Genomic DNA, 24,956 nt, shown 5'->3' with positions numbered 1-24,956 from the left:
CTCTGACAGAAAGACAAGGATGAATTAGTGCAGATATTCCTGGTATGGATCTGGGTTCTGACTGTTCAGTGTTCAGTGAGACCGCCTGGGTGGAGAAAATGACTCTGTAGCGCCACCTGAAGGTCAGCTGCCCTTTTCCTGACCCTTGACCTCAATAAGTCCTCACTGAGATGGATGAAGACAGGACAGACTGGATGATGGCAGTGGAGAAGATGACCAGCAGGACTTCCTGAGTTGTAGCAGGAAGGACAGTCTCTGCTGGACCTTCTTCTGAACATTGTCTATGTGTGAAGACCATCTCAGGTTCTGAGAAACGGTGGTTCCTAGGAACCAGAAGTGGTCCACAGCAGACACAGTGTTCAGGTGTTCTCCAGAAGTCCACCACCATTTTCATGGTCTTGAGCAGGTTAAGCTCCAGGAACATTTCCAGTCTTTTTTCCAGGAAAACCAGTCCAGAACCAACTGGAAAACTGGTCCAGTCACATCTAAAACCAGTCCAGTACCGACTGTAAAAACCAGTCCAGAACCAGGCCTACCACTATCAAAAGATGTAGTGTGAACTAGTCCAAAGTGCAGAACTCATCAGTTCAGAACCAAATTTAAAGCCCAGGACTAAAACCGGTCTGAAACAAAGTCTTAAACCAGACCAGAACCATTATCTGTTTGGAGGGCTGGGACCTTGTTCTGTTTTTTATCCGATTGTGAAATGGACTGTGTCAGAGTTCTGAGCAGTTCTGAAACGGGATTCTACAGCTGCCAGCAGTGAGGCGTAACATCTGACCCCCGATGATGAAGAACGAAGATGATCAGAACCAGCCCTCCGCTCTGCAGTGTCGCAGGTATTCGGGTTCTGCTTTCCGGGTCTATTTAAAGACAGGCTCCAACAGCCACTGGGAAAGCTTCATGGAAAACCTGCTTTATTTAGGTCTACAGAACACCGATCCAGACCCGCACCGTCTACACGACCCGGACCTGCACAGTGTAAAGATCCGGATCTGGGTTTCTGTCTGACTGATCTGGAATCAGCTTCTTAAGGGAATGTGTTGCTTTCTTCCTGATTGGTTGGCCTTTAGCTCTGCTGTGAAACCTCTTAAAACTGAACAGATGGGAATCTTCAGGAAGTCCATCAGAACCAACAAGATTCCTGAACATGTAATAAAATCTTTGTCCCTCAGCTGTTAGGTCACCAGTCTCCCTGACCTTCCCTCCACATCCCAGGTTTCCCAGTGTTAAAGGAAAGCACCAGAAACTGGAAGAATTGGATCAAAGGTGGTACCTGGTTCCCGTCCTCCTGAGACCTCCGGATGACATTCTGCTTAGAGTCGATCCAGTACAGCTGCTTGTCCAGCGGGTCGTAGTCGATGGCCCGGACGTTCTTCAGGTTGTGGATGGGCAGGACGATGTCTGGGCTCTGCTGCTCATCGATCACCATCCGATTGATGGCCGCCTTCTGGCTGAAGAGCAGGAATGATATGGGAGCTGTGGGAAAAACAGAGAGACGGGTCTGAGAGGTTGATCGAATCATTTCCTCCCAGAACCCTGAATTCACCCGGTTCTGAGCGCCTCACCACTGCACGTCTTGTTGTCGTAGTTCAGGGAGAAGTGGGCGGGGCATCCGCAGACGAAGCTGCTGGGCACGGCGAGGCACAGGTGGGAGCAGTGTCCGTTGGTGGAGGCGCAGGCGTTCCAGCCGGCCTGTCTGGAAGAGTGGAACACCAGGATGTCCATCACATAGTCCAGCTGGCCCTGGATCAAGGTCCGGTTCTGACCGCTCGTCTTGTTGGCCCGCTCGATGCTGCGATGGCTCCAGTCCGTCCAGTAGATGTAGTCCTGGTACTGGGTGAGCCCGAACGGGTGAGGGAGGTCATCGGCTATCACCTCCCGTTCCTGACCTGGAAGACAAGAAAACTGAAATATCAGGAAGGAGACGACAACACCAGAACCATAATGGGTTTGGGTCGGGTCAGTTCGGTTTACTTCACTTCAGTTCAGTTCTGTTCAGATTGGTTCAGTTCATTTTCACAAAGACCAAAATGAGTCGGGTCAATAAAATGGTCCATAGCCAAGACTCAAACTGGTCCAGAACAAGTTCAGAAACCAGTCCAAAACCAAACCTAAAACAAGTCCAAATCTAAAGTTCGTCTAAAGCCAAGACTAATAACTGGTCCTAAGTAAGCTGGACCAGAACCTTTCTGGTCCATTTGAATTACCCATGTAGAAATACTAACGTCCCAAAAACCCGACTGCAGCTGCAGAACCTGATTAAATTCTCTGAACACCCGAGACGAACCTTGATGTTAACATTTTATGTTCCTTTTGTTTCTATTAGAACCAGAACCACCACGGTCCTGGCAGACAACCACGTGACTCAGGTGGACAAGGGGAAGCACACTGATCAGATGTATGGACCTCACCAGAACCGTAATCATACTCATTGATGAGTTGAACTTGGTTCTGACTGGAGGAGCAGAGCACACAGAACCAGAATCTGGTTACAGAACAGAAAATGAAGCATCTGCTGGTTTTGAACTTTCTGGTCCTGGGTTGTCTCTGTCAGTAACTGGACAATAACTGGAGTGTGATCTCTTCTGCCATCATCTGCTGGGGAAGCAGCATCAGAACCAGGGACTTAAAAAAGCTCAACAAGCTGATAAAGAAGGCTGGTTCTGTTCTGGGGACTCCTCTGGAACCTCTGGAGAACATTGTGGAAAGATGGATTCTTCATAAAATGAAGAACATTATGGAGAACCCTGATCATCCTCTTCATCAGACTGTCCTACAACAACAGAGTGTCTTCAGTCAGAGGCTTCTTCAGATCTGCTGTAAGACGGAGCGCTACAGGAGATCCTTCCTGCCCACAGCCATCAGCATCTACAACGACTCTTTGAGGAAACCTTCATAATATGAGCTACAACAACATTTAGGGTTAGTTCCCTTTGAGATTAATAAAGTATTTTTGAAATTGAATTGACTGTGTGCTGCAGAGACCTGGACCGGTTCTGCTGTGGGATTATTCAATCCCACCCAACAGGAGTTGTTGGATGGATTCTGGTCTGGGTCCAACTGAAGTTCTTACCGAGCATGTTGGACGATTCGATCAGCGTGGTGTCCAGGTCAGCCCAGTAGAGCCGGCGCTCTGCGTAGTCAATGGTGAGTCCGTTGGCCCGGCCCACGTCTGACACCAGCGTGGTACGGTTCGTTCCGTCCATCGCTGCCCGGTCAATCTTGGGCTTCCCACCCCACTCGGTCCAGTACATGTATCTGCAGAGATCAGAACAGGTTAAAACAGAACCGGAGAGAGAAACTGGGCCAAAGGACACTAATCCATACCCCTCAGCTGGATCCAGAGCCAGGGCTCGTGGACTGTCCAGATCCTTCCAGACCAGGACCTGCCGGTGCTGTCCATCTAGCTTGGCCACTTCAATGCGGTTGGTACCGGTGTCGGCCCAATACAAGTTCTTCCCTAGCCAGTCCACTGCCATCCCCTCAGGATAGTCCAAGCCAAACTGGACCACGTGCTCCAGAGCACTGCCGTTCATGAAGGCCCGGCTGATGGTCTGCAGAATCAAGGTAACATGAGAGTTGTGGTTCTGAAGCCAGAGACCTGAACGCGCTGTGCTCAGAAACCCACCTTCAGAGTGATGTCGGTCCAGTAGATCCGGTTGTCGGTGACGTCAAAGTCGAGCGCCGAGGCCTCCTTGACGCCGGTGAGCGGGATGGCCACGTTGTTGTTGTTGGTCTCCAGGGAGATGCGGCGGATGTCGGTGTGGCGAGAGAAGAGCAGGAATGCCTCGGGAACGATGCAGGTCTGCAGGTCGGAGATGAGCTCCAGGCCGTTGGGACATCCGCAGTGAACACCCTGAGGTGTGTGCAGACACAGGTGGCTGCAGCCGCCATTGTTCTCCGCACACTGGTTGGTCCCTGAACATAAGGAAGAACCCTCTGTCACGTTCCGTACTCACACCAGAACAGAACCACCTTGGAGCTGCTTTAAAACTCAGGGAATCATAAAGCACCTAAAGCTGCCAGGAGGAACAACTCCAGAGAGAGCAAGAGAACCATGGTTTTATAAGATCCGGTCCATACCTGCAGCTCAAAGAAACCCATCTGTCTCTAGAATTCAAACATTTAATGGGTTTAATGTCTTTAACCTGAAAACAGAAGCGGTTCTGGTAGCTTCAGTTCTCTTAGGGAGAAATCTGTAGGAAAGCACCACATTCCCAATAAATAGTCCTATAACCTGCCTCCAGATGGAAGAACAGTTAAATGTCCTCTCATTAGGCCCCTCCCTCCTGATGACATCACCCACACCTGTCGTCCTGGACTCACCAAAGGCCTCGTTAACCTGCGTGGCCTTGAGGCCCATGAGGTCGGGCAGCTGGTCGATGATGAACTCCCTTTCAGCGGTGCGTTTGTGGACGCGCTCGATGCTGCGGCGCTGCCAGTCGGTCCAGTAGATGTAGTCTCCCAGCAGACTGAAGCCGAAAATATGGGGAAGTTTGTCCTCCACCAGCACCCGTCGGCCCGTCCCGTTCATGTTCAAGACCTGCAGACACACCGAGGACAGGTGAGAACAATCTTTATTGTCACTGATGGAGACCAGCTGGTGCTGCTGTTGTTTACACCTGGTTACTGTTAGGGGGTTAGTAACTGGGGGAGTGTTGTTTATTTATCCACCTCGTCTCCACCAGATTTGCTCGTTCTTCTTTGTAAAACAGCTCAATCTCAGTCAGATCGGATGGAGAACATCGCTGAATATCAGGTTTTGCCCCAGATTCAGGTCTGGACTTTGACTAGGCCATTCTAACACCTGCTTTGATCTAAACCGTCCATTGCATCTCAGACCGAATGTTCAGGGTGGTTCTCCTGCTGGAAGGTGAACCTCCACCCCAGTCTCAGGTCTTCTGCAGCCTCTAACAGGTTATATTCCAGGATCGTCCTGACCAGGTTCCCTGTCCCTGCTGAAGAAGAGCATCCCCAGACCATGATGCTGCCACCACCATGTTTCACCATGGGGACGGTCAGTTCAAGGTGATATAAAGTGTTAGTTTGGGCCTCTTGGCTAGTTCTCTGATTAATGCTCTCTTTGCCCACCCTGTCAGTTTGGTTTAGGTGGACGTCCATGTCTTGGACTCTGGATACTGATTAGGTTAGTTTTTGAAACCATTTATTTAATTTACTGTATGCTAGTTGGTCGCATGAAAGTTTTGGGTTGGAATAGAACAAGATGTGGAAAAAGTTCAAGGCAATAAACTGGAGGCCACAGTATGAAGACACGATCTCTGATGCAAATATTTCAGGCTGGTCAGGATCATGGCCAGAACTTTGTTAGAGAAAAACGGAACCAAACAAACACTTCAGCGTCCTTCTGTTCCTGGTTTAGTAAACTGGACGCAGAGAGGCGGAAGAAGACGTCCATGATGAAAATATCTCAGAAACTCCTGGCACTCAGCGCCTGCATGTAGAACTGGGTGCTGGGCTTTCAGGAAACTGCTGGTCTACCACTATGAAACTCAGCAGCGGCGATCCACAGGGCTGTGTACTCGGTCCTTTACGGCACTCAAACTATGCTGCTTATCTGTTTACTGGACCTGAGGAGCACAGACACCTAAACCTCGTATGGACAACCATAATTATGTTTTAGTTTTATCTAAAACTGTGGGATATTGATATATATGATGTGAATCTATAGATGACCTTTTAGGTGCAACTGGAAGGTTAAATAAATAAAGACAAAATTGGTTTTATTGTGAGGATCTGAATGATTTCCAGACTGAACCTCCCTGGGTGTGAAACTAGTGAAAATGTGAAACACTTTGACCTGCAGGGCAAAGCAGAGCAGCAGAACCTTGTGAGATCAGAACCAGGAGCAGAAAGGTTGCGTGCCATCTGATCCACAGCAGAATTAGCATGAAACGTCCATTCCCAGCAAGCAGTGTGTTCCTACTGAGCGCGCTCAGACCTGGCATTGCCTCACAGCGCTGCTAATTAGAAGCAACAGCTAAAGAAAACAACAGCAGCAGCATGATCCGTGCAGATCCATGCTGCATCTGTGACACTGAAACCCATCATCTACTGAGGAAACAGGACCCTTAGTGGGTTTAAATTCCACTCGGACCCATCAGGATCTGTTAAAGCTGACCTTCCCTGCAGATAAAGATCATCTTCTCTGGTTAAACCACCTAAAACCACATGAGACAAAGTCAGTGAGCTGAACATAAAACCAGCAGCTTCACACCTGATCTGTTTTTAGGTGGTCCACAGATGTTGGAGCAGAGGCTGGCATGCAAACATCCAGATCTTTCTGAAACCTGTTTAGAACCACGCAGACAGGTAAACATCTCAAGCTTCACATTCAGTTAAATCAGTTCCAGGTGGATAATGTTTTATAAATGTTGACCTTCTGTCTGAACCCACTCATGTTGCATGAAGGTCAGTAATTTAGGTCTTTTAATGATTTATCTTCAAATAAACCATTAAAAGTTACAACTGGAAGGATTTTTAAAAACCGGAATCCTCAGATCCACTCAGAGTGGAAATGAACTCTTAATATGTTTAATTGTTAACCTAACCAGACTGAGGACTGGAGATTTAAAGTTGGGAAGTCTTTGGATCAGTTTCTAAAAAAGCTGCAGATTCCAGTTTAATATTAGTAAGAACCAGAAGGGTTCTGACCAAGAAAGAAGCTCTCAAGCGGACCCCTTTCAGTTGTACTGAGATCTGCAGCAGCACCCTGAGACAAGTCAAATGTCTTCTGGGGAAAAGTGTCGGATGAGACAAAGATCAGGGATTCAACATCAGGCTTTCAGATCTGCATCAGCTGCCAGGCATGGTGGTGGCAGCATCATGCTGTGGGCTGTTTCACTGCCAGTGATACTGGTGGACAAGTGGGTGGACAAATTCTTCAACTTCATCTCAAACCAACAGCCAGATGGTTGAAACTATGACCCAGTTGTTCCAACAGAACAATGAGCTCACATACACAACCCAACTGGTTCTGGACAAGTATAATAAATAAACGAACTCTACTAATTGTAACGAGAGGAGTGCTGAAACATGCCAGAAGCTGGTTAATGGAAGAGGGTGTGATCGCAGTGGAGCTGCCAGGAGACATCTGAATTATCATCAGTGGGGTGTATGTATATATCTGGACCTTGTGTGGCTCAGATAAAATAAACTCGGCTTGCGGATCATCATTCCACCTGGAAACGGAGGGAAAACACCGAACATTTCTGGAGATGATCTGGAAACCTCTGATCTGATCCAGATGGAGGACCACACGTTCTTCAATGAGTTAAATTCCTCATGAAGTCATCATCTCAAGAATGAAAGGAATTCTGTCTCCCAGGAATAATCTGGAATACTGTCAGAACCCCTCAGCAGATTCTGGATCAGCTGTCTGTGAGGTAAAGTCCTCGTGCTGGTCCAACTGTTTGGATCTGAGGAGAAACGACGGACAGGAAGATGAAACCTGCTTTCATCATAAAACATCATCTGATCCCAAAGGAATCTGATCCTGGTTTCTTCTGATAAGGTTCCTGGAAGAGCCAAGACTCAGCAAAGAAAAAATTTGAGGAATCTGCAGAAACACAGAGCTGGTGAGGACTGTAATCAGCGCTGCGTGGAGCGTTGTGATTCGCTGATGCCGGGACGGCCCCGCCGCCATCCCTCCAACATCCTCCACACCCAGACCCACTGGAACGCCAAGTATAAATAACAAGCAGTTTCCATCCTTGGAGCGACGGCCTCAGCCAGAAGGTCTCCGCTGGTGAGGGAGTTTGACCGCAGCACGGTGACGGTTTTAGATTCTGGGTCTATTCTAAACGGAGCTGACCACAGCCGGAGTGCAGGCCACAATCGGAACCAGATGTGGACTCTGGGTCCTGTGAGGAGCCTGAAGGAGGAGGGAGGCCCCAACACGAGGAGGAACTTTGGAGCAGGAAAACATGACAGGAGGTGTTCCCTGGGATGGACAGAAGCTCCGACAGGACAAGAACAAGCTGTTCTGGTGGCTTTTAACCACCAGACGAGCCTGGAAGCAGGAATGGTTTTCTGGTTCTGAGCCATCTGCTTTCTGTAGAGAGGAACTTCCAGGATGAAACCCTGTGAGTGCTATTGGATCAGAAATGTCACCCAGCAGCAGCAGACCCGTCCAGAACCTCAGACTGACCTCAATCTTATCTGTCTTAGCGTCTCCCCAGTAGATTTTGCGCTCATCATAGTCCAGCGTCAGGCCATTGGGCCAGCCCAGAGAAGTGTTCACCATCACCACCCGCTTCATCCCATCCAGGTCAGCCCGCTCGATCTTCGGCACCTCGCCCCAGTCTGTCCAGTACATGTACCTGTAGGCCAAAACAGAAACGTCATGTAACTGTTTCCTCACCGAGACCCACTCTGTTTTCCATGAGTCAGACTTACCCGGCTACAGGGTCCACAACAATTGCTCTGGGCTCATCCAGGTCCTCAGAAATCAGGATCTTCCTCATGGTGCCGTTGAGTCGGGTCACCTCGATGCGGTCCGTTCCCGTGTCGGTCCAGTAGAGGTTCCTGGCGATCCAGTCGACAGCAATGCCGTCGGGATGGTTCACCTGAGAGGTGACGACAAACTGGGCATTGCTGCCGTCCAGCAGCGAGCGGCGAATGGCCTTAACGTCGTCGTCCGTCCAGTACACGTATCCCTCCACTGGGTCGTAGTCGATGGCAATGGCGTGCCGGATGTCGTCCACCTGCAGGATAAGGCCAGTATAGTCGGGTGTGTCCAGAGAGATGTGCCGCAGGTCGGTCCGTCGGGCCAGCAGCAGCATCTGAGTTGCACCTGTAGGAGGAAGAGGAGGCAAATTTGAAGATCAGTTCAATCTTTATTCATTAAAGAAAAAAATTATAAAATATTAAATATAAACAAAAATACAAATGAAAACAAAATAATCAAAATTAAACAAGGAAAAGAAGATAAAATAAAAACATTTATCAATAAATAAGGATGGTTTCTGTTAGTCATTTCTTCCTTTATTATTTGGTACAAACTGATCAAACATTTAATTTACTGGGTCAGAAAGAAACTAAATTAACTAGAATACTTCGTAGACGTCTACTGAAGCATATCTGCTCATCTGACATTTTCTGAGAATTCCTCCTTCAGGAAAGCTGTGAGGACCTTCTCCTCCTGAGCCACACAGAGAGCAGGTTTCCATAACGGCGGCTGAACAACAGCCTTCATCTCAGCCTGAGGCCGCTGTAGATGTTAGAGGCCGGCAGTGAAAGGGGGCATTGTCTGCGGGGGGAGCATGTGATCCCGTCTCTTACAAAAGCCTCCCCGCCTTCAAACCTCTGCAGCCGCTCTGCAGGCAAGGCTTACCCAACCAAAAAATGTAAATAAAGGAGCCAGAGGGAGGGGCCACACTTCAAAAGAGACGGGCCCCGCTGATGGATGAAGGAGGGGAGGGTTGCCACAGCAACATCCAGTCAGCCCAACGTTGGATGAGCTGCTTGGAGAAACAGAGTTTCTAAACGAGAGGAAAAAGGAAGTCTGGTTCCCAACTCCCAGGCTAATCGATTCAATCTGCATGTTTGGGATAAATTCCTGCAAGCGCTTTATCCGGAACGCTGCTTTATTCCGCTTCCAATGATTAAACTTTTCAGATGGGATGAGGCCAAACAAACTGTCCTCTGCTGAGTTTCCAATCATTTTCCCTGAAATGAACATTTCCTAAAGTAAGAAATACACCTGAGTCTCCTCCAGCCAAGCACCGTTAAACTCAGGCCGTTTTCCAGATAATGTTCCCAAGACTGAAAAACAACCAGGACATAAGACAGGAAGCCTCTCTGGACAAATCCACAGCAGCTTCAGGTTCAAACGTGAAACCACAAAAATGAAGGTTTAAATCAGAAATCATAGGGTTCTAACTCAAGATTTCCCAGCCATTTTTCAGGCCTTTTCATTCCCAGTAAAGGGACAGAACAGACTGGAGACAAATGTTGGACTGCTGGGAATGAAACCTGTTGAATTAAACTGTTCCCTCCTGATGATAAGCTGAGAAACACAATTATAATGAGAAAGAGATCTAAAACTGGCTAAACTAAGATCATGATCCCGAGTGTCCTCACCGTTTCTGCAGGTCTTTTTGTCCTCCAGCATCTGAACTCCAGTGGGACAGGCGCACCGATAGAACGGCCAGGTGGGGGACAGCAGGCAGAGGTCGGAGCATCCTCCGTTGTTCTGGGAGCAGGGGCTGCTCCTCGCTGTCAAAAACACAACTGTTTAGACTCTTTTACATGTTTTACACCTAGTATACAGGCAGGGTTAGACCAGTATACAGGCAGGGTTAGACCAGTATACAGGCAGGGTTAGACCAGTATACAGGCAGGGTTAGACCAGTATAAAGGCAGGGTTAGACCAGTATACAGGCAGGGTTAGACCAGTATACAGGCAGGGTTAGACCAGTATACAGGCAGGGTTAGACCAGTATACAGGCAGGGTTAGACCAGTATATAGGCAGGGTTAGACCAGTATACAGGCAGGTTGAGACCAGTATACAGGCAGGGTTAGACCAGTATACAGGCAGGTTTAGACCAGTATACAGGCAGGGTTAGACCAGTATACAGGCAGGGTTAGACCAGTATAAAGGCAGGGTTAGACCAGTATACAGGCAGGGTTAGACCAGTATACAGGCAGGGTTAGACCAGTATACAGGCAGGGTTAGACCAGTATACAGGCAGGGTTAGACCAGTATAAAGGCAGGGTTAGACCAGTATACAGGCAGGGTTAGACCAGTATACAGGCAGGGTTAGACCAGTATACAGGCAGGGTTAGACCAGTATACAGGCAGGGTTAGACCAGTATATAGGCAGGGTTAGACCAGTATACAGGCAGGTTGAGACCAGTATACAGGCAGGGTTAGACCAGTATACAGGCAGGTTTAGACCAGTATACAGGCAGGTTTAGACCAGTATAAAGGCAGGTTTAGACCAGTATACAGGCAGGGTTAGACCAGTATACAGGCAGGGTTAGACCAGTATACAGGCAGGGTTAGACCAGTATACAGGCAGGATTAGACCAGTATACAGGCAGGTTTAGACCAGTATAAAGGCAGGTTTAGACCAGTATACAGGCAGGTTGAGACCAGTATACAGGCAGGGTTAGACCAGTATACAGGCAGGGTTAGACCAGTATACAGGCAGGGTTAGACCAGTATACAGGCAGGGTTAGACCAGTATACAGGCAGGGTTAGACCAGTATACAGGCAGGGTTAGACCAGTATACAGGCATGGTTAGACCAGTATACAGGCAGGGTTAGACCAGTATACAGGCAGGGTTAGACCAGTATACAGGCAGGGTTAGACCAGTATACAGGCAGGGTTAGACCAGTATACAGGCAGGGTTAGACCAGTATACAGGCAGGGTTAGACCAGTATACAGGCAGGTTGAGACCAGTATACAGGCAGGGTTAGACCAGTATACAGGCAGGGTTAGACCAGTATACAGGCAGGGTTAGACCAGTATACAGGCAGGGTTAGACCAGTATATAGGCAGGGTTAGACCAGTATACAGGCAGGGTTAGACCAGTATACAGGCAGGGTTAGACCAGTATACAGGCAGGGTTAGACCAGTATACAGGCAGGATTAGACCAGTATACAGGCAGGTTTAGACCAGTATAAAGGCAGGTTTAGACCAGTATACAGGCAGGTTGAGACCAGTATACAGGCAGGGTTAGACCAGTATACAGGCAGGGTTAGACCAGTATACAGGCAGGGTTAGACCAGTATACAGGCAGGGTTAGACCAGTATACAGGCAGGGTTAGACCAGTATACAGGCAGGGTTAGACCAGTATACAGGCATGGTTAGACCAGTATACAGGCAGGGTTAGACCAGTATACAGGCAGGGTTAGACCAGTATACAGGCAGGGTTAGACCAGTATACAGGCAGGGTTAGACCAGTATACAGGCAGGGTTAGACCAGTATACAGGCAGGGTTAGACCAGTATACAGGCAGGTTGAGACCAGTATACAGGCAGGGTTAGACCAGTATACAGGCAGGGTTAGACCAGTATACAGGCAGGTTTAGACCAGTATACAGGCAGGTTGAGACCAGTATACAGGCAGGGTTAGACCAGTATACAGGCAGGGTTAGACCAGTATATAGGCAGGGTTAGACCAGTATACAGGCAGGTTGAGACCAGTATACAGGCAGGGTTAGACCAGTATACAGGCAGGTTTAGACCAGTATACAGGCAGGTTTAGACCAGTATAAAGGCAGGTTTAGACCAGTATACAGGCAGGGTTAGACCAGTATACAGGCAGGGTTAGACCAGTATACAGGCAGGGTTAGACCAGTATACAGGCAGGGTTAGACCAGTATACAGGCAGGTTTAGACCAGTATAAAGGCAGGTTTAGACCAGTATACAGGCAGGTTGAGACCAGTATACAGGCAGGGTTAGACCAGTATACAGGCAGGGTTAGACCAGTATACAGGCATGGTTAGACCAGTATACAGGCAGGGTTAGACCAGTATACAGGCAGGGTTAGACCAGTATACAGGCAGGGTTAGACCAGTATACAGGCAGGGTTAGACCAGTATACAGGCAGGGTTAGACCAGTATACAGGCAGGGTTAGACCAGTATACAGGCAGGTTGAGACCAGTATACAGGCAGGGTTAGACCAGTATACAGGCAGGGTTAGACCAGTATACAGGCAGGTTTAGACCAGTATACAGGCAGGTTGAGACCAGTATACAGGCAGGGTTAGACCAGTATACAGGCAGGGTTAGACCAGTATATAGGCAGGGTTAGACCAGTATACAGGCAGGTTGAGACCAGTATACAGGCAGGGTTAGACCAGTATACAGGCAGGTTTAGACCAGTATACAGGCAGGTTTAGACCAGTATAAAGGCAGGTTTAGACCAGTATACAGGCAGGGTTAGACCAGTATACAGGCAGGGTTAGACCAGTATACAGGCAGGGTTAGACCAGTATACAGGCAGGGTTAGACCAGTATACAGGCAGGTTTAGACCAGTATAAAGGCAGGTTTAGACCAGTATACAGGCAGGTTGAGACCAGTATACAGGCAGGGTTAGACCAGTATACAGGCAGGGTTAGACCAGTATACAGGCAGGGTTAGACCAGTATACAGGCAGGGTTAGACCAGTATACAGGCAGGGTTAGACCAGTATACAGGCAGGGTTAGACCAGTATACAGGCATGGTTAGACCAGTATACAGGCAGGGTTAGACCAGTATACAGGCAGGTTGAGACCAGTATACAGGCAGGGTTAGACCAGTATACAGGCGGGGTTAGACCAGTATACAGGCAGGGTTAGACCAGTATACAGGCAGGGTTAGACCAGTATACAGGCAGGTTGAGACCAGTATACAGGCAGGGTTAGACCAGTATACAGGCAGGTTGAGACCAGTATACAGGCAGGATTAGACCAGTATACAGGCAGGATTAGACCAGTATAAAGGCAGGTTTAGACCAGTATACAGGCAGGTAGAGACCAGTATAAAGGCAGGGTTAGACCAGTATACAGGCAGGTTGAGACCAGTATACAGGCAGGGTTAGACCAGTATACAGGCAGGATTAGACCAGTATAAAGGCAGGTTGAGACCAGTATACAGGCAGGTAGAGACCAGTATACAGGCAGGTTTAGACCAGTATACAGGCAGGATTAGACCAGTATAAAGGCAGGTTTAGACCAGTATACAGGCAGGTAGAGACCAGTATACAGGCGAGGTTAGACCAGTATACAGGCAGGATTAGACCAGTATAAAGGCAGGTTTAGACCAGTATACAGGCAGGTAGAGACCAGTATACAGGCGGGGTTAGACCAGTATACAGGCAGGATTAGACCAGTATAAAGGCAGGTTGAGACCAGTATACAGGCAGGGTTAGACCAGTATAAAGGCAGGTTGAGACCAGTATACAGGCAGGTTGAGACCAGTATACAGGCAAGATTAGACCAGTATAAAGGCAGGTTGAGACCAGTATACAGGCAGGGTTAGACCAGTATAAAGGCAGGTTGAGACCAGTATACAGGCAGGGTTAGACCAGTATAAAGGCAGGTTTAGACCAGTATACAGGCAGGTTTAGACCAGTATACAGGCAGGGTTAGACCAGCATACAGGCAGGGTTAGACCAGTATGAAGGCAGGTTTAGACCAGTATACAGGCAGGGTTAGACCAGTATAAAGGCAGGTTTAGACCAGTATAAAGGCAGGTTTAGACCAGTATAAAGGCAGGTTGAGACCAGTATAAAGGCAGGTTTAGACCAGTATACAGGCAGGTTTAGACCAGTATACAGGCAGGGTTAGACCAGTATAAAGGCAGGTTTAGACCAGTATAAAGGCAGGTTGAGACCAGTATAAAGGCAGGGTTAGACCAGTATACAGGCAGGTTTAGACCAGTATACAGGCAGGGTTAGACCAGTATAAAGGCAGGTTTAGACCAGTATAAAGGCAGGTTGAGACCAGTATAAAGGCAGGGTTAGACCAGAATACAGGCAGGTTTAGACCAGTATACAGGCAGGATTAGACCAGTATACAGGCAGGGTTAGACCAGTATGAAGGCAGGTTTAGACCAGTATACAGGCAGGATTAGACCAGTATAAAGGCAGGTTTAGACCAGTATAAAGGCAGGATTAGACCAGTATACAGGCAGGGTTAGACCAGTATGAAGGCAGGTTTAGACCAGTATACAGGCAGGATTAGACCAGTATAAAGGCAGGGTTAGACCAGTATAAAGGCAGGTTTAGACCAGTATAAAGGCAGGTTTAGACCAGTATAAAGGCAGGTTTAGACCAGTATACAGGCAGGATTAGACCAGTATGAAGGCAGGGTTAGACCAGTATAAAGGCAGGTTTAGACCAGTATACAGGCAGGATTAGACCAGTATGAAGGCAGGGTTAGACCAGTATAAAGGCAGGTTTAGACCAGTATGAAGGCAGGGTTAGACCAGTATACAGGCAGGGTTAGACCAGCATACAGGCAGGGTTAGACCAGTATGAAGGCAGGGTTAGACCAGTATACAGGCAGGGTTAGACCAGTATAAAGGCAGGTTTAGACCAGTATGAAGGCAGGTTTAGACCAGTATAAAGGCAGGATTAGACCAGTATACAGGCAGGGTTAGACCAGTATGAAGGCAGGTTTAGACCAGTATACAGGCAGGTTTAGACCAGTATACAGGCAGGGTTAGACCAGTATAAAGGCAGGTTTAGACCAGTATAAAGGCAGGTTTAGACCAGTATAAAGGCAGGTTTAGACCAGTATACAGGCAGGTTTAGACCAGTATAAAGGCAGGTTTAGACCAGTATACAGGCAGGGTTAGACCAGCATACAGGCAGGATTAGACCAGTATGAAGGCAGGTTTAGACCAGTATAAAGGCAGGATTAGACCAGTATACAGGCAGGTTTAGACCAGTATAAAGGCAGGTTTAGACCAGTATACAGGCAGGTTTAGACCAGTATACAGGCAGGTTTAGACCAGTATAAAGGCAGGGTTAGACCAGTATACAGGCAGCTTTAGACCAGTATAAAGGCAGGTTTAGACCAGTATAAAGGCAGGTTTAGACCAGTATAAAGGCAGGTTTAGACCAGTATACAGGCAGCTTTAGACCAGTATACAGGCAGCTTTAGACCAGTATAAAGGCAGGTTTAGACCAGTATAAAGGCAGGTTTAGACCAGTATACAGGCAGCTTTAGACCAGTATAAAGGCAGGTTTAGACCAGTATAAAGGCAGGTTTAGACCAGTATAAAGGCAGCTTTAGACCAGTATAAAGGCAGGTTTAGACCAGTATAAAGGCAGGTTTAGACCAGTATACAGGCAGCTTTAGACCAGTATAAAGGCAGGTTTAGACCAGTATAAAGGCAGCTTTAGACCAGTATAAAGGCAGGTTTAGACCAGTATAAAGGCAGGTTTAGACCAGTATAAAGGCAGGTTTAGACCAGTATACAGGCAGGTTTAGACCAGTATAAAGGCAGGTTTAGACCAGTATGAAGGCAGGTTTAGACCAGTATAAAGGCAGGATTAGACCAGTATACAGGCAGGTTTAGACCAGTATAAAGGCAGGTTTAGACCAGTATACAGGCAGGTTTAGACCAGTATAAAGGCAGGTTTAGACCAGTATACAGGCAGCTTTAGACCAGTATAAAGGCAGGTTTAGACCAGTATAAAGGCAGGTTTAGACCAGTATAAAGGCAGCTTTAGACCAGTATAAAGGCAGGTTTAGACCAGTATAAAGGCAGGTTTAGACCAGTATACAGGCAGCTTTAGACCAGTATAAAGGCAGGTTTAGACCAGTATAAAGGCAGCTTTAGACCAGTATAAAGGCAGGTTTAGACCAGTATAAAGGCAGGTTTAGACCAGTATAAAGGCAGGTTTAGACCAGTATACAGGCAGGTTTAGACCAGTATAAAGGCAGGTTTAGACCAGTATGAAGGCAGGTTTAGACCAGTATAAAGGCAGGATTAGACCAGTATACAGGCAGGTTTAGACCAGTATAAAGGCAGGTTTAGACCAGTATACAGGCAGGTTTAGACCAGTATACAGGCAGGTTTAGACCAGTATAAAGGCAGGGTTAGACCAGTATACAGGCAGCTTTAGACCAGTATAAAGGCAGGTTTAGACCAGTATAAAGGCAGCTTTAGACCAGTATAAAGGCAGGTTTAGACCAGTATAAAGGCAGGTTTAGACCAGTATACAGGCAGGTTTAGACCAGTATAAAGGCAGGATTAGACCAGTATACAGGCAGCTTTAGACCAGTATAAAGGCAGGTTTAGACCAGTATAAAGGCAGCTTTAGACCAGTATAAAGGCAGCTTTAGACCAGTATAAAGGCAGGTTTAGACCAGTATACAGGCAGGGTTAGACCAGTATACAGGCAGGATTAGACCAGTATACAGGCAGGTTTAGACCAGTATAAAGGCAGGTTTAGACCAGTATACAGGCAGGTTTAGACCAGTATAAAGGCAGGTTTAGACCAGTATACAGGCAGGTTTAGACCAGTATACAGGCAGGTTTAGACCAGTATACAGGCAGGTTTAGACCAGTATAAAGGCAGGTTTAGACCAGTATACAGGCAGGATTAGACCAGTATAAAGGCAGGTTTAGACCAGTATAAAGGCAGGTTTAGACCAGTATAAAGGCAGGTTTAGACCAGTATACAGGCAGGTTTAGACCAGTATGAAGCCAGGTTAGGGTTAGGGGTTATTGTGTGTTTGAGACTCACAGACAGGTTGTCTCTTAGGGCTGAACACGTGGAGGTCCATGGGGGAGAAGATGTGGGAGTGGACGATCCGTTGCTCTTCACCCGTCTGCTTCCTACACGAGTGGATGCAGTGGGTGTTCCAGTCGGTCCAGTACAGCATCTCCTCGTACAGGGTGAGGGCGAAGGGGTGAGGTAGCTCCCCTTTAACCACCACCTCTCTGAAGATACACCACACACACATTAGACTGAATCCAAACCCAGCAGAACCAATCCTCAGATCCTGAAGGAGCACGTACCTGGAGGAGCCGTTCAGGTTGGAGCGGTGGATGAAGTTGTGCTTGGCGTCGGCCCAGTAAAGCTTCTGCTCGTCGTAGTCCACAGTCAGCCCGTTGGGCCAATGGATGTCCTCGTTGATGATCATTGAGCGGTTGGTCCCGTCCATCCCGGCCCGCTCGATCTTTGGGATCTCGCCCCAGTCTGTCCAGTACATGAACCTGAGGACAGAGACAGAGCTGAGTAAACAGGGACAATGAAAACCACTGGGACCAGTTAAGTAGGAATGCTGAAAGTCGGGTCCATTTAGATATAGTTAGCAGGACCGCTGTGCCAATCCAAACTCCACTTCTTCATCAGTTCCTACAGGAACATCTCAGAGCTTTCCCTCGGAGGTAATCAGTGTTCCTTATTCTGGACGACACAGGAAATACCTCCAGAGATTTGAAAAACCGGTTCTGCTCCACGTGTTGTGTACATGGTACGGTTCAGTTCAGCCCGAAGCAGCGGCAGGTGGAGACCAAACAGATGAGCTGATTTCCCAGCTGTGGAAACAATGCGGCCTCAGCCTGGCAACCGACTGCGCTGCACACAAGAGCTGCATTGTGTTTGGTACCTGAAGCATTAATCATTCCAGCTGAACCGGGTCCAGCTCTGCGCTCCTCCATGGATTCGCAGAACCAGCTTTTCCCCCATAAAGTCCGACAGAACAAACTATAAGACATGGAATCAGTTCACAGGGGAATTCTCAGGGATACAGCTCCAGCTTCCTGATCTCCAGCGATACCAGTTTCCCCCTCTTATTATTTATGAAGGGATGAGGAAATGTTCCACTCCAGGGAGAGTTCCAAGTTCTTGTTCTTTTCAAGGAAGGCCCGGTAACATTTAGGAAGGTTTCTGTTCCCTTTTCGCAGCATGACCTCCTTTAATATGAAGCAGAAACTCAGAATTCCAGTTTTCCACAGTAAGCGGCAGGGATCTGGCGCTCCGATCAGCCTGGGTTCGAACCAATGACTCATTCTGATCAGCGGACCACTGGCAGAACCAACATGGCTTGAAACGGCTATGGAACCTTTATGGGTCTAATTAACCAAACAGCTGCACAGATCCACAACAAAAAGGTCCAAACAGGACACAAACACCAGAATCAGCTCGGATCAGCCATCAGAATCTCAGACAGCAGGTCCAAACCTCACTGCCGGTCCTGGAGAACCCATCTAGGAGCCTCAGTGTGAGATCCAGAAAACTGGAACTTGGTTTGGGGAATATTTAGAGTCATTACCACAGAAAGAAAACTTACAGGGTTAACTTCCAGAACCAGCTACCAGAACCAGACATTTACTGCTGTTGGTTCTGGATCCAAACCCAAATTAGTTTGGGAAACTTATGTAAAGGGCTTTAATGATCAGAACCAGAAGAAATAAAACATTAAAATTATTTGAACATATGAAAGAATCAGAACCGATTAATTGATTATGAAGTGAAGTTACTGATCAGCTGCTGGAGACTGAAGCCGGTTCTGGTTCCTCAGCTAGTTTCGGAGCAGACTTTCGTCTGTGGCAGATCAAACGATCAGCAGGAAGAGTCTCCATGAATAGCAAGTAGGGGTCCCGGTCCAAATGGGTTTCCATCTAATCCACCAGTTCCCAGGACAGAGCACTGGGGGGAGGATGCAGATGAGGATCAGCAGGTGGAACATGGTCCAAATTGAACAGTTCAGGAGTCGCAGAACAGCTCAGGATCAATGTGTGCCGCTTGGATGCACGGGTGGTACGGTCCAGATGGACTTTCTCGGTCCCTTAGGTCCTAACCTGATACAGATCCTAGTGACCGGGTCCTAAAGAGATGTTTATGGAGAAAATACCTCCTAACCTCACATCATCATCACTTAAAACCCAAACCCGAGGAGCGGTCCGGTTGCCGTGTGAGACCCCCAAGTCAGGTTCAGCTCGCCGGGTTCCTGAGTAAGTTTAACTTGATCAAATCGGATCGTTGAGGAGAACACGCCTCTCCTGCCGAATCAGATTCGGATCGGTGGGGAATAATGTCCTCTTGTGTAAATCGGAAAAACAGGAAGTGAAAGTTTTGGTTCTGCTGATCTCAGACATGAGTTTCCTAACCGAGCCCTCGGATGGTTTTTACACAGAAACCTCTGAGGAACCGGACCTGGGTCCTTCACAGTTCAGCTGAGCTGTGAGAGTAGATGGGCCAAATCTGAAGCCTTCAGAACTCCTGCCACACACAGGAGACAGAGGACGGACCAGAACCAAAAGGTTGCAGCTGGTTCATAAATAGCCTTGGTCCTGGACACAGGAGGAACATGATGCTTGAGGCTATCAGCAGCAGGCCAAACCTAGTCCTGCTCTCATTGCCAACTGTTCTCTGGACCTTAACCAGAACCAGAATCAGTGCAGCAGATGTGTGACCTCATGGTTATCTAGCCATGCTCAGAATGGAAACAGTGGCAGGTTCTCCTGATTGTTCCTCAGGTTGAAAGGATTTCATCAGTTGCATTGTCGCCCACATGAGATCTAGAAGACGTCCCACCACAGAAGAAACAGAACCTCTGCTTACAGGCGACTCTGGTCCTCCTAAACATGACCAGTGTCTCTCACACGGTGGACCAGAGGATCCTGAAACATCTCCATTATGGTTTAGGTCTACCTAAATGCTCAGAGCTTCTTAATCCAGTTAGAGGAACTCTCTCACTGCTCCCGTCCCGTCCGGTGTTCCCCAAGGTTCCTTCTTAGATCCTTTACCTTTTCATCATTCATTAGCACTGAGGTTGATTTTTATAAAAACATAACATGGATTTACAGCCATGATCTGGCTGCCCTAAGATCACCCAGCCTTTAGCAGCTAGACTGAGGTCAGATCCTGGTTTTCAAATCTTAAAACGTTTATTTCTTTCAGCAACTCAACTGGAAACGGGAAACTCATTAACCACAGTGAATTATTTCATCTGCTCGTTTTTACCTATCAGACTCACAGCTAATGAAAACCCAGTTGGAACATTTCAGTATTAAAATCATTTTTCATTGCTCTGATGTAACGTTCTGTTATGGCCTGCTCATCACTGACTCTGGAAGCTTCACATGGACTTCAAGCAATGTGGATTCTGTTCCTCTCCACTTTCAAGAGGACTTTGGACCGTGTAGCAACAGTCCAGTCTTAGCCCAGGCTGTTCTGGTGTTTCTGTAGGAAAGTAGAAAAGACAGATGCACATTTTTCTACCAGTTTTTTCTTCCACTCAACTTTCCATTACTGTACTTGGACACAGCACAGTGTGAGCTTCTTTAGCGATGTGGACTGGCCTCCTTTCAAGAGGTTGGTGTCTCTCTGCTGGATAACTAACCCAGCAGCTTTCTCCACGTTTGGACCCTAACAGAACATTTCTGTATTAAATAATCTTTTTTGCTCGGATTTCATATTCTAACTTTCGAAGAAACGTTTTAGATTTCCGTTCACTCAGAGCCTGATGCATCAAATTAAAAGAAATAAATGATTGAAACACATCAAATATATGAATTATTTAAACAACTGACTTTAAATTATATAATTTAATGAGATGTAGCCCGTTGGACCTGAAGGTCCGATGTTCTGGGCTGCAGGGAGAGGATTCAGGGATGACATGGAAGGTCAATCGGATCCCTGACCAGCTGGGTGGAAGACAGCACCAAGAACAGAAATGATGGCCTCCAGAACTTCCTGGACTGACCATAGCTGACTTCCTGAGCTATGGTGGCATTCAGAATCCAGAAGCATGAACTGGATAACAGGGAAGGTCCAGTTAAACCAGTACCACAAACAGATGCTGGTATCACTGCTCAGCAGTCAGGAATTACCTACAGAACCCTGGACTGGACCAGTTTAGAGACATGACACTGTGGAAGCTCCTGTAGGAGCCTCAGGCTGCTGCCCCCACCGAGCAGGACAGAACTTTACTGCAGAACCAAACGATGTCTGCAGCTCACTGTGCTGCTAAATACAACCAGTCAGCAGAAACCTACTGGGAAGACTGGTTTACTGGGTTCTACACGGCTTCTCTCCTATACCTCGCTTTCCTCCTGCATTGTCTCAGAACGTCTCGGTTCTGCTGCGGCTGATTAGCTGAGGTCCAACATTGAACACGACAGTTTGGACTCAGATGGTACCCATTTATTTAATAACCTGAACCTAAACGAGTAGTAAACCAGTGGAACTTTCTGGACTCACCCTCGTTCTGGATCCAAGGCAATTGCTCTAGGCTGGTCCAACTCCTCCCAGAACACAACCTTCCTCAAAGACCCGTCCAGCTCGGCCACCTCGATCCGATTGGAATCCGAGTCCGTCCAGTACAGTTTCTTCCCTAACCAGTCACACGCGAGTCCGTCCGGGGCGACCAGGCCTGGCACCACGGTCTGGGCCATGCTGGTGCCGGACTGGTTGAAAAAGGTCCGTTTGATGGCCTCCTCGCTCACGTCGCTCCAGAAGATGAGGCCCAGGGAGTACACGTAGTCCACGGCGGCGGCGTCCTCCAGGCCTCCCACCACCACTGTGGCGTTGGCTTTCTCGTGCGCCAAGTCCACGATCCGAAGGTCCCGGCGGTTGGCGTACAGGAGCAGAGGCTCGCCTGGTGGAACCAGCAGAGACAGGAAGTGTTAGAAAGGAAACAGGAAGTACAGCAGCTTTATTAAAGAAACTTTACAGCATAAAGAATAAAGTCTGAAAGCTCAAACATTTTCCAGACTCAACTTTTCCCCAAACTTAGTCTAACTTAAAAATGATCAAATTCCAATCATTTCCAGACTGAGGAGAAACTCCATCGACCATCGGAGCTGGAATTATTTAGGTCCGTTAGACCTAGAACTGTCTAAGCTCCAACTTATCCAGACCTGGAACGCACTAGAAGCAACTTACATAGTTTTAAGACAGCTTTGGACCAAGGTTCTAACTACTCCAGCTGGACCTTCTCACCATGTCCTAAAACCAGGTGACCACCACGTCCATTTTGACTGCAGGGAAACCCAGCTGTCCCTGGCTTTTGGGCTGGAAAAAGAACTCCTGCCGTAAGATGAATGGGTTGTGTCCATGAAGGACCTCCATCCATGACCTTCTTCTCAAACATCAAAACCCATCACTGAGACCTGAAGACTCCAGTATCCCTCCAAAGCAGGGTGGGTGTCACTTTCTACACTGCACAGCCAAGCTCCTGGTAGCTGTTCCAACAGCCTGAATGTGGCGCAGGTTAGAACATTTAGCCCATTTTACCCGAGGTTCTGAAACAGCATCTCCACTAAGACAGCTGGACCTGTTTTAAACAGAACCATCAGGCTGACAGGGTTTTTGATCATTTGATCTGTTAGAAGAAAAAACTGAATTTTTGGATTAAACTCCTGATCCAGTTCTCCAGGCTTTCTGAACCTTTTCTGAATTTTTCTTTGGACTTTTATCTGCTTTAATCCACTCTTTTATACCAGCATGTGATCCTCTTCAGAGGAATGGTTTTTTTAACTGGATATTTGGTACCAGGAGCATAAGATTACTGCACTAATAAAGTGATTCCATAAAATGAAAACCTGGAATATTTCAGCACCATGTTGTCAAGAGTCTGAGCTCACAAGTAGAGGACAAAGGAAAGTAAGTTTCCTGCAGCTTCCAGGACCTGATGGGAACTGGTTTCTGTTCAAGTGGAAAAGCAAAGAAGCTGTTTTAAATGAAGGGAAACATGGAAAACAGCCCAAATCTCCCTACATGACATAGAAACAGGAGTTCAAAATCTCAAGCAGCAGGTTTTCCTCTATCTATCTCTAAAACACGGTGGAGGTCTCATCATGGTTTGAGGCTGCAGTGCAACCGATCCTGAACAATTAATAAGAAACAAGGAAAATTAAAACTTCCTTGAGAACCCGGATCAGGAGATGATCCTGACAGAAAACTCTTAGAGGCCTTTCTAGAGGCCAGGAGAACCGTTCCTGAAAACTACAGAACCAACAGGGAGGTTAAGGCCAGAGGATCCCATCTAAGTGTTCCTATCAGGGATGAACCATGTTGACCCTTAAGGTCACCTGAGACCTGTTTCCTCTGTTTTCCTATAGAACCAGAATTTCTCATCCCTGGAACAAACTACCTGAAAACTGTCTGCTCCTTAAAATCCAGACTCAAACATTCCTGTTTCTGTAGTTTTCAATGGAAGACCAGTGATTTTCTCCCACTGGAAATCCTTAAGGTTATTTTAGGAACTTATTCCATAAATCAGCTGTACATGAAAAGCCTCCTGAAATTCCCTTCTTCCAGCTCTGGTTTTTCCTGCATTTCCTTTATGATTTCTCCATATTAATGATAAATATCCCTAACGGGATGGAAACCACCAGGAGATGGAGGGAGACTTCAGCTCCGTGTTTTCCATGGAAGCATGAAGTCTGTCTGTTACCGGAGGAATTTGAAAGAAGTATTATAGTGGCTCTGACTCCACTGGGAATAACCTGGAAAACTGATTTTAACCAGGAAAAATGTGATGTCCTGTTTGGATCAGGATCAGCCAGCTAGTTAGTTTGTTAGTTAGCAGCTCCAACCTGTTAGCTCGGCTGCTAACTAGCTTCCATAGCTCCTGTTGTTGTTTCCCAGATTCCCTCTCAGCTCCAGATAATCAACCCAAACATCCAAAATCAACCAGAAACTGTGCCAGACCCAACATCCAGCCTAGAACCGGGACTTGAAGCTGGATTTATAAGCAGAATTCCCAGGAAAAGTCTCTTCCAGAACAAACAGACTGTTAGCTGGAAGCTAACGTTAGCACGGCCTGAAACTCCAAACATAAAACCCGAATCCAGATGGAACCATCCTGCTCCAAACACCAAAGAACACCAAGAACACCAAAAACCAGAACCTCACCTGAGATGATCCAGCAGGAACCAAACAACAGCAGGATCCGAAAACAAATTCCCATCTTTCTCCCGATCCTGGGCCCAGCCGCCACGGATCCTCAGCGCAGGATTCCCAGCATTCCCATTATGGCTGCGGCCGATTCCTCTCAACAAAAACACGCTCAGGTTCGGTTCCGATCAAGCTCGGATCGTCCCAGCTTCCATCAAGGAGTTCTGTTCGCTTCTGAGTCCGATCCACCGTCTCATACCGTCCCGCAGAATCCTCGGTATCCTTCCGCTGGCAGAATCTGGTGCTGTACTGGTGCTGCTGGTGGTACTAGAGCTCCTCCTCCTCCTCAGCTCCGCTTTCTATTGTTCTGCCGCACACTGTCTGCGCACTGCCGCAAGCAGAAACACCGCAAACAACCCAGAGCATCCGGGTGGAACATGCAGGAGGGACTATTTTATCTCTTCAACAGGCTCTGGAAACACAGGGGCCAAAAACACATCTATCTATCTATCTATCTATCTATCTATCTATCTATCTATCTATCTATCTATCTATCTATCTATCTATCTATCTATCTATCTATCTATCTATCTATCTATCTATCTATCTATCTATCTATCTATCTATCT

General features: G+C 47.4%; 1 protein-coding gene across 1 annotated transcript in view; it reads right to left on the bottom strand.

Moving 5' to 3' along the window:
- The window catches only part of lrp6 (low density lipoprotein receptor-related protein 6), a 34,045-nt gene extending 9,374 nt beyond the window's left edge, over positions 1-24,671 (bottom strand). The window contains exons 1-14 of the mRNA XM_047389812.1: positions 24,346-24,671; positions 21,688-22,084; positions 17,496-17,693; positions 17,221-17,417; positions 10,105-10,239; positions 8,419-8,815; positions 8,171-8,342; positions 4,330-4,546; positions 3,632-3,921; positions 3,331-3,557; positions 3,077-3,261; positions 1,569-1,892; positions 1,277-1,479; positions 1-2 (exon numbers count right to left, since the gene is read on the bottom strand). The exon at positions 1-2 is cut by the window's left edge and continues 210 nt beyond it. Of these exons, the coding sequence (XP_047245768.1) occupies positions 1-2; positions 1,277-1,479; positions 1,569-1,892; positions 3,077-3,261; positions 3,331-3,557; positions 3,632-3,921; positions 4,330-4,546; positions 8,171-8,342; positions 8,419-8,815; positions 10,105-10,239; positions 17,221-17,417; positions 17,496-17,693; positions 21,688-22,084; positions 24,346-24,400 (2,999 nt within the window). The 5' untranslated portion in view covers positions 24,401-24,671. The remainder of the gene's footprint in view (positions 3-1,276; positions 1,480-1,568; positions 1,893-3,076; positions 3,262-3,330; positions 3,558-3,631; positions 3,922-4,329; positions 4,547-8,170; positions 8,343-8,418; positions 8,816-10,104; positions 10,240-17,220; positions 17,418-17,495; positions 17,694-21,687; positions 22,085-24,345) is intronic.
- Positions 24,672-24,956: the final 285 nt, after the last annotated feature.

Source organism: Girardinichthys multiradiatus, chromosome 17 (assembly GCF_021462225.1).
Source record: "Girardinichthys multiradiatus isolate DD_20200921_A chromosome 17, DD_fGirMul_XY1, whole genome shotgun sequence".
NCBI lineage: Eukaryota > Metazoa > Chordata > Actinopteri > Cyprinodontiformes > Goodeidae > Girardinichthys > Girardinichthys multiradiatus.
The sequence above is the reverse complement of the archived record's forward strand: the minus strand, read 5'-3'. Positions and strand labels throughout refer to the sequence as shown.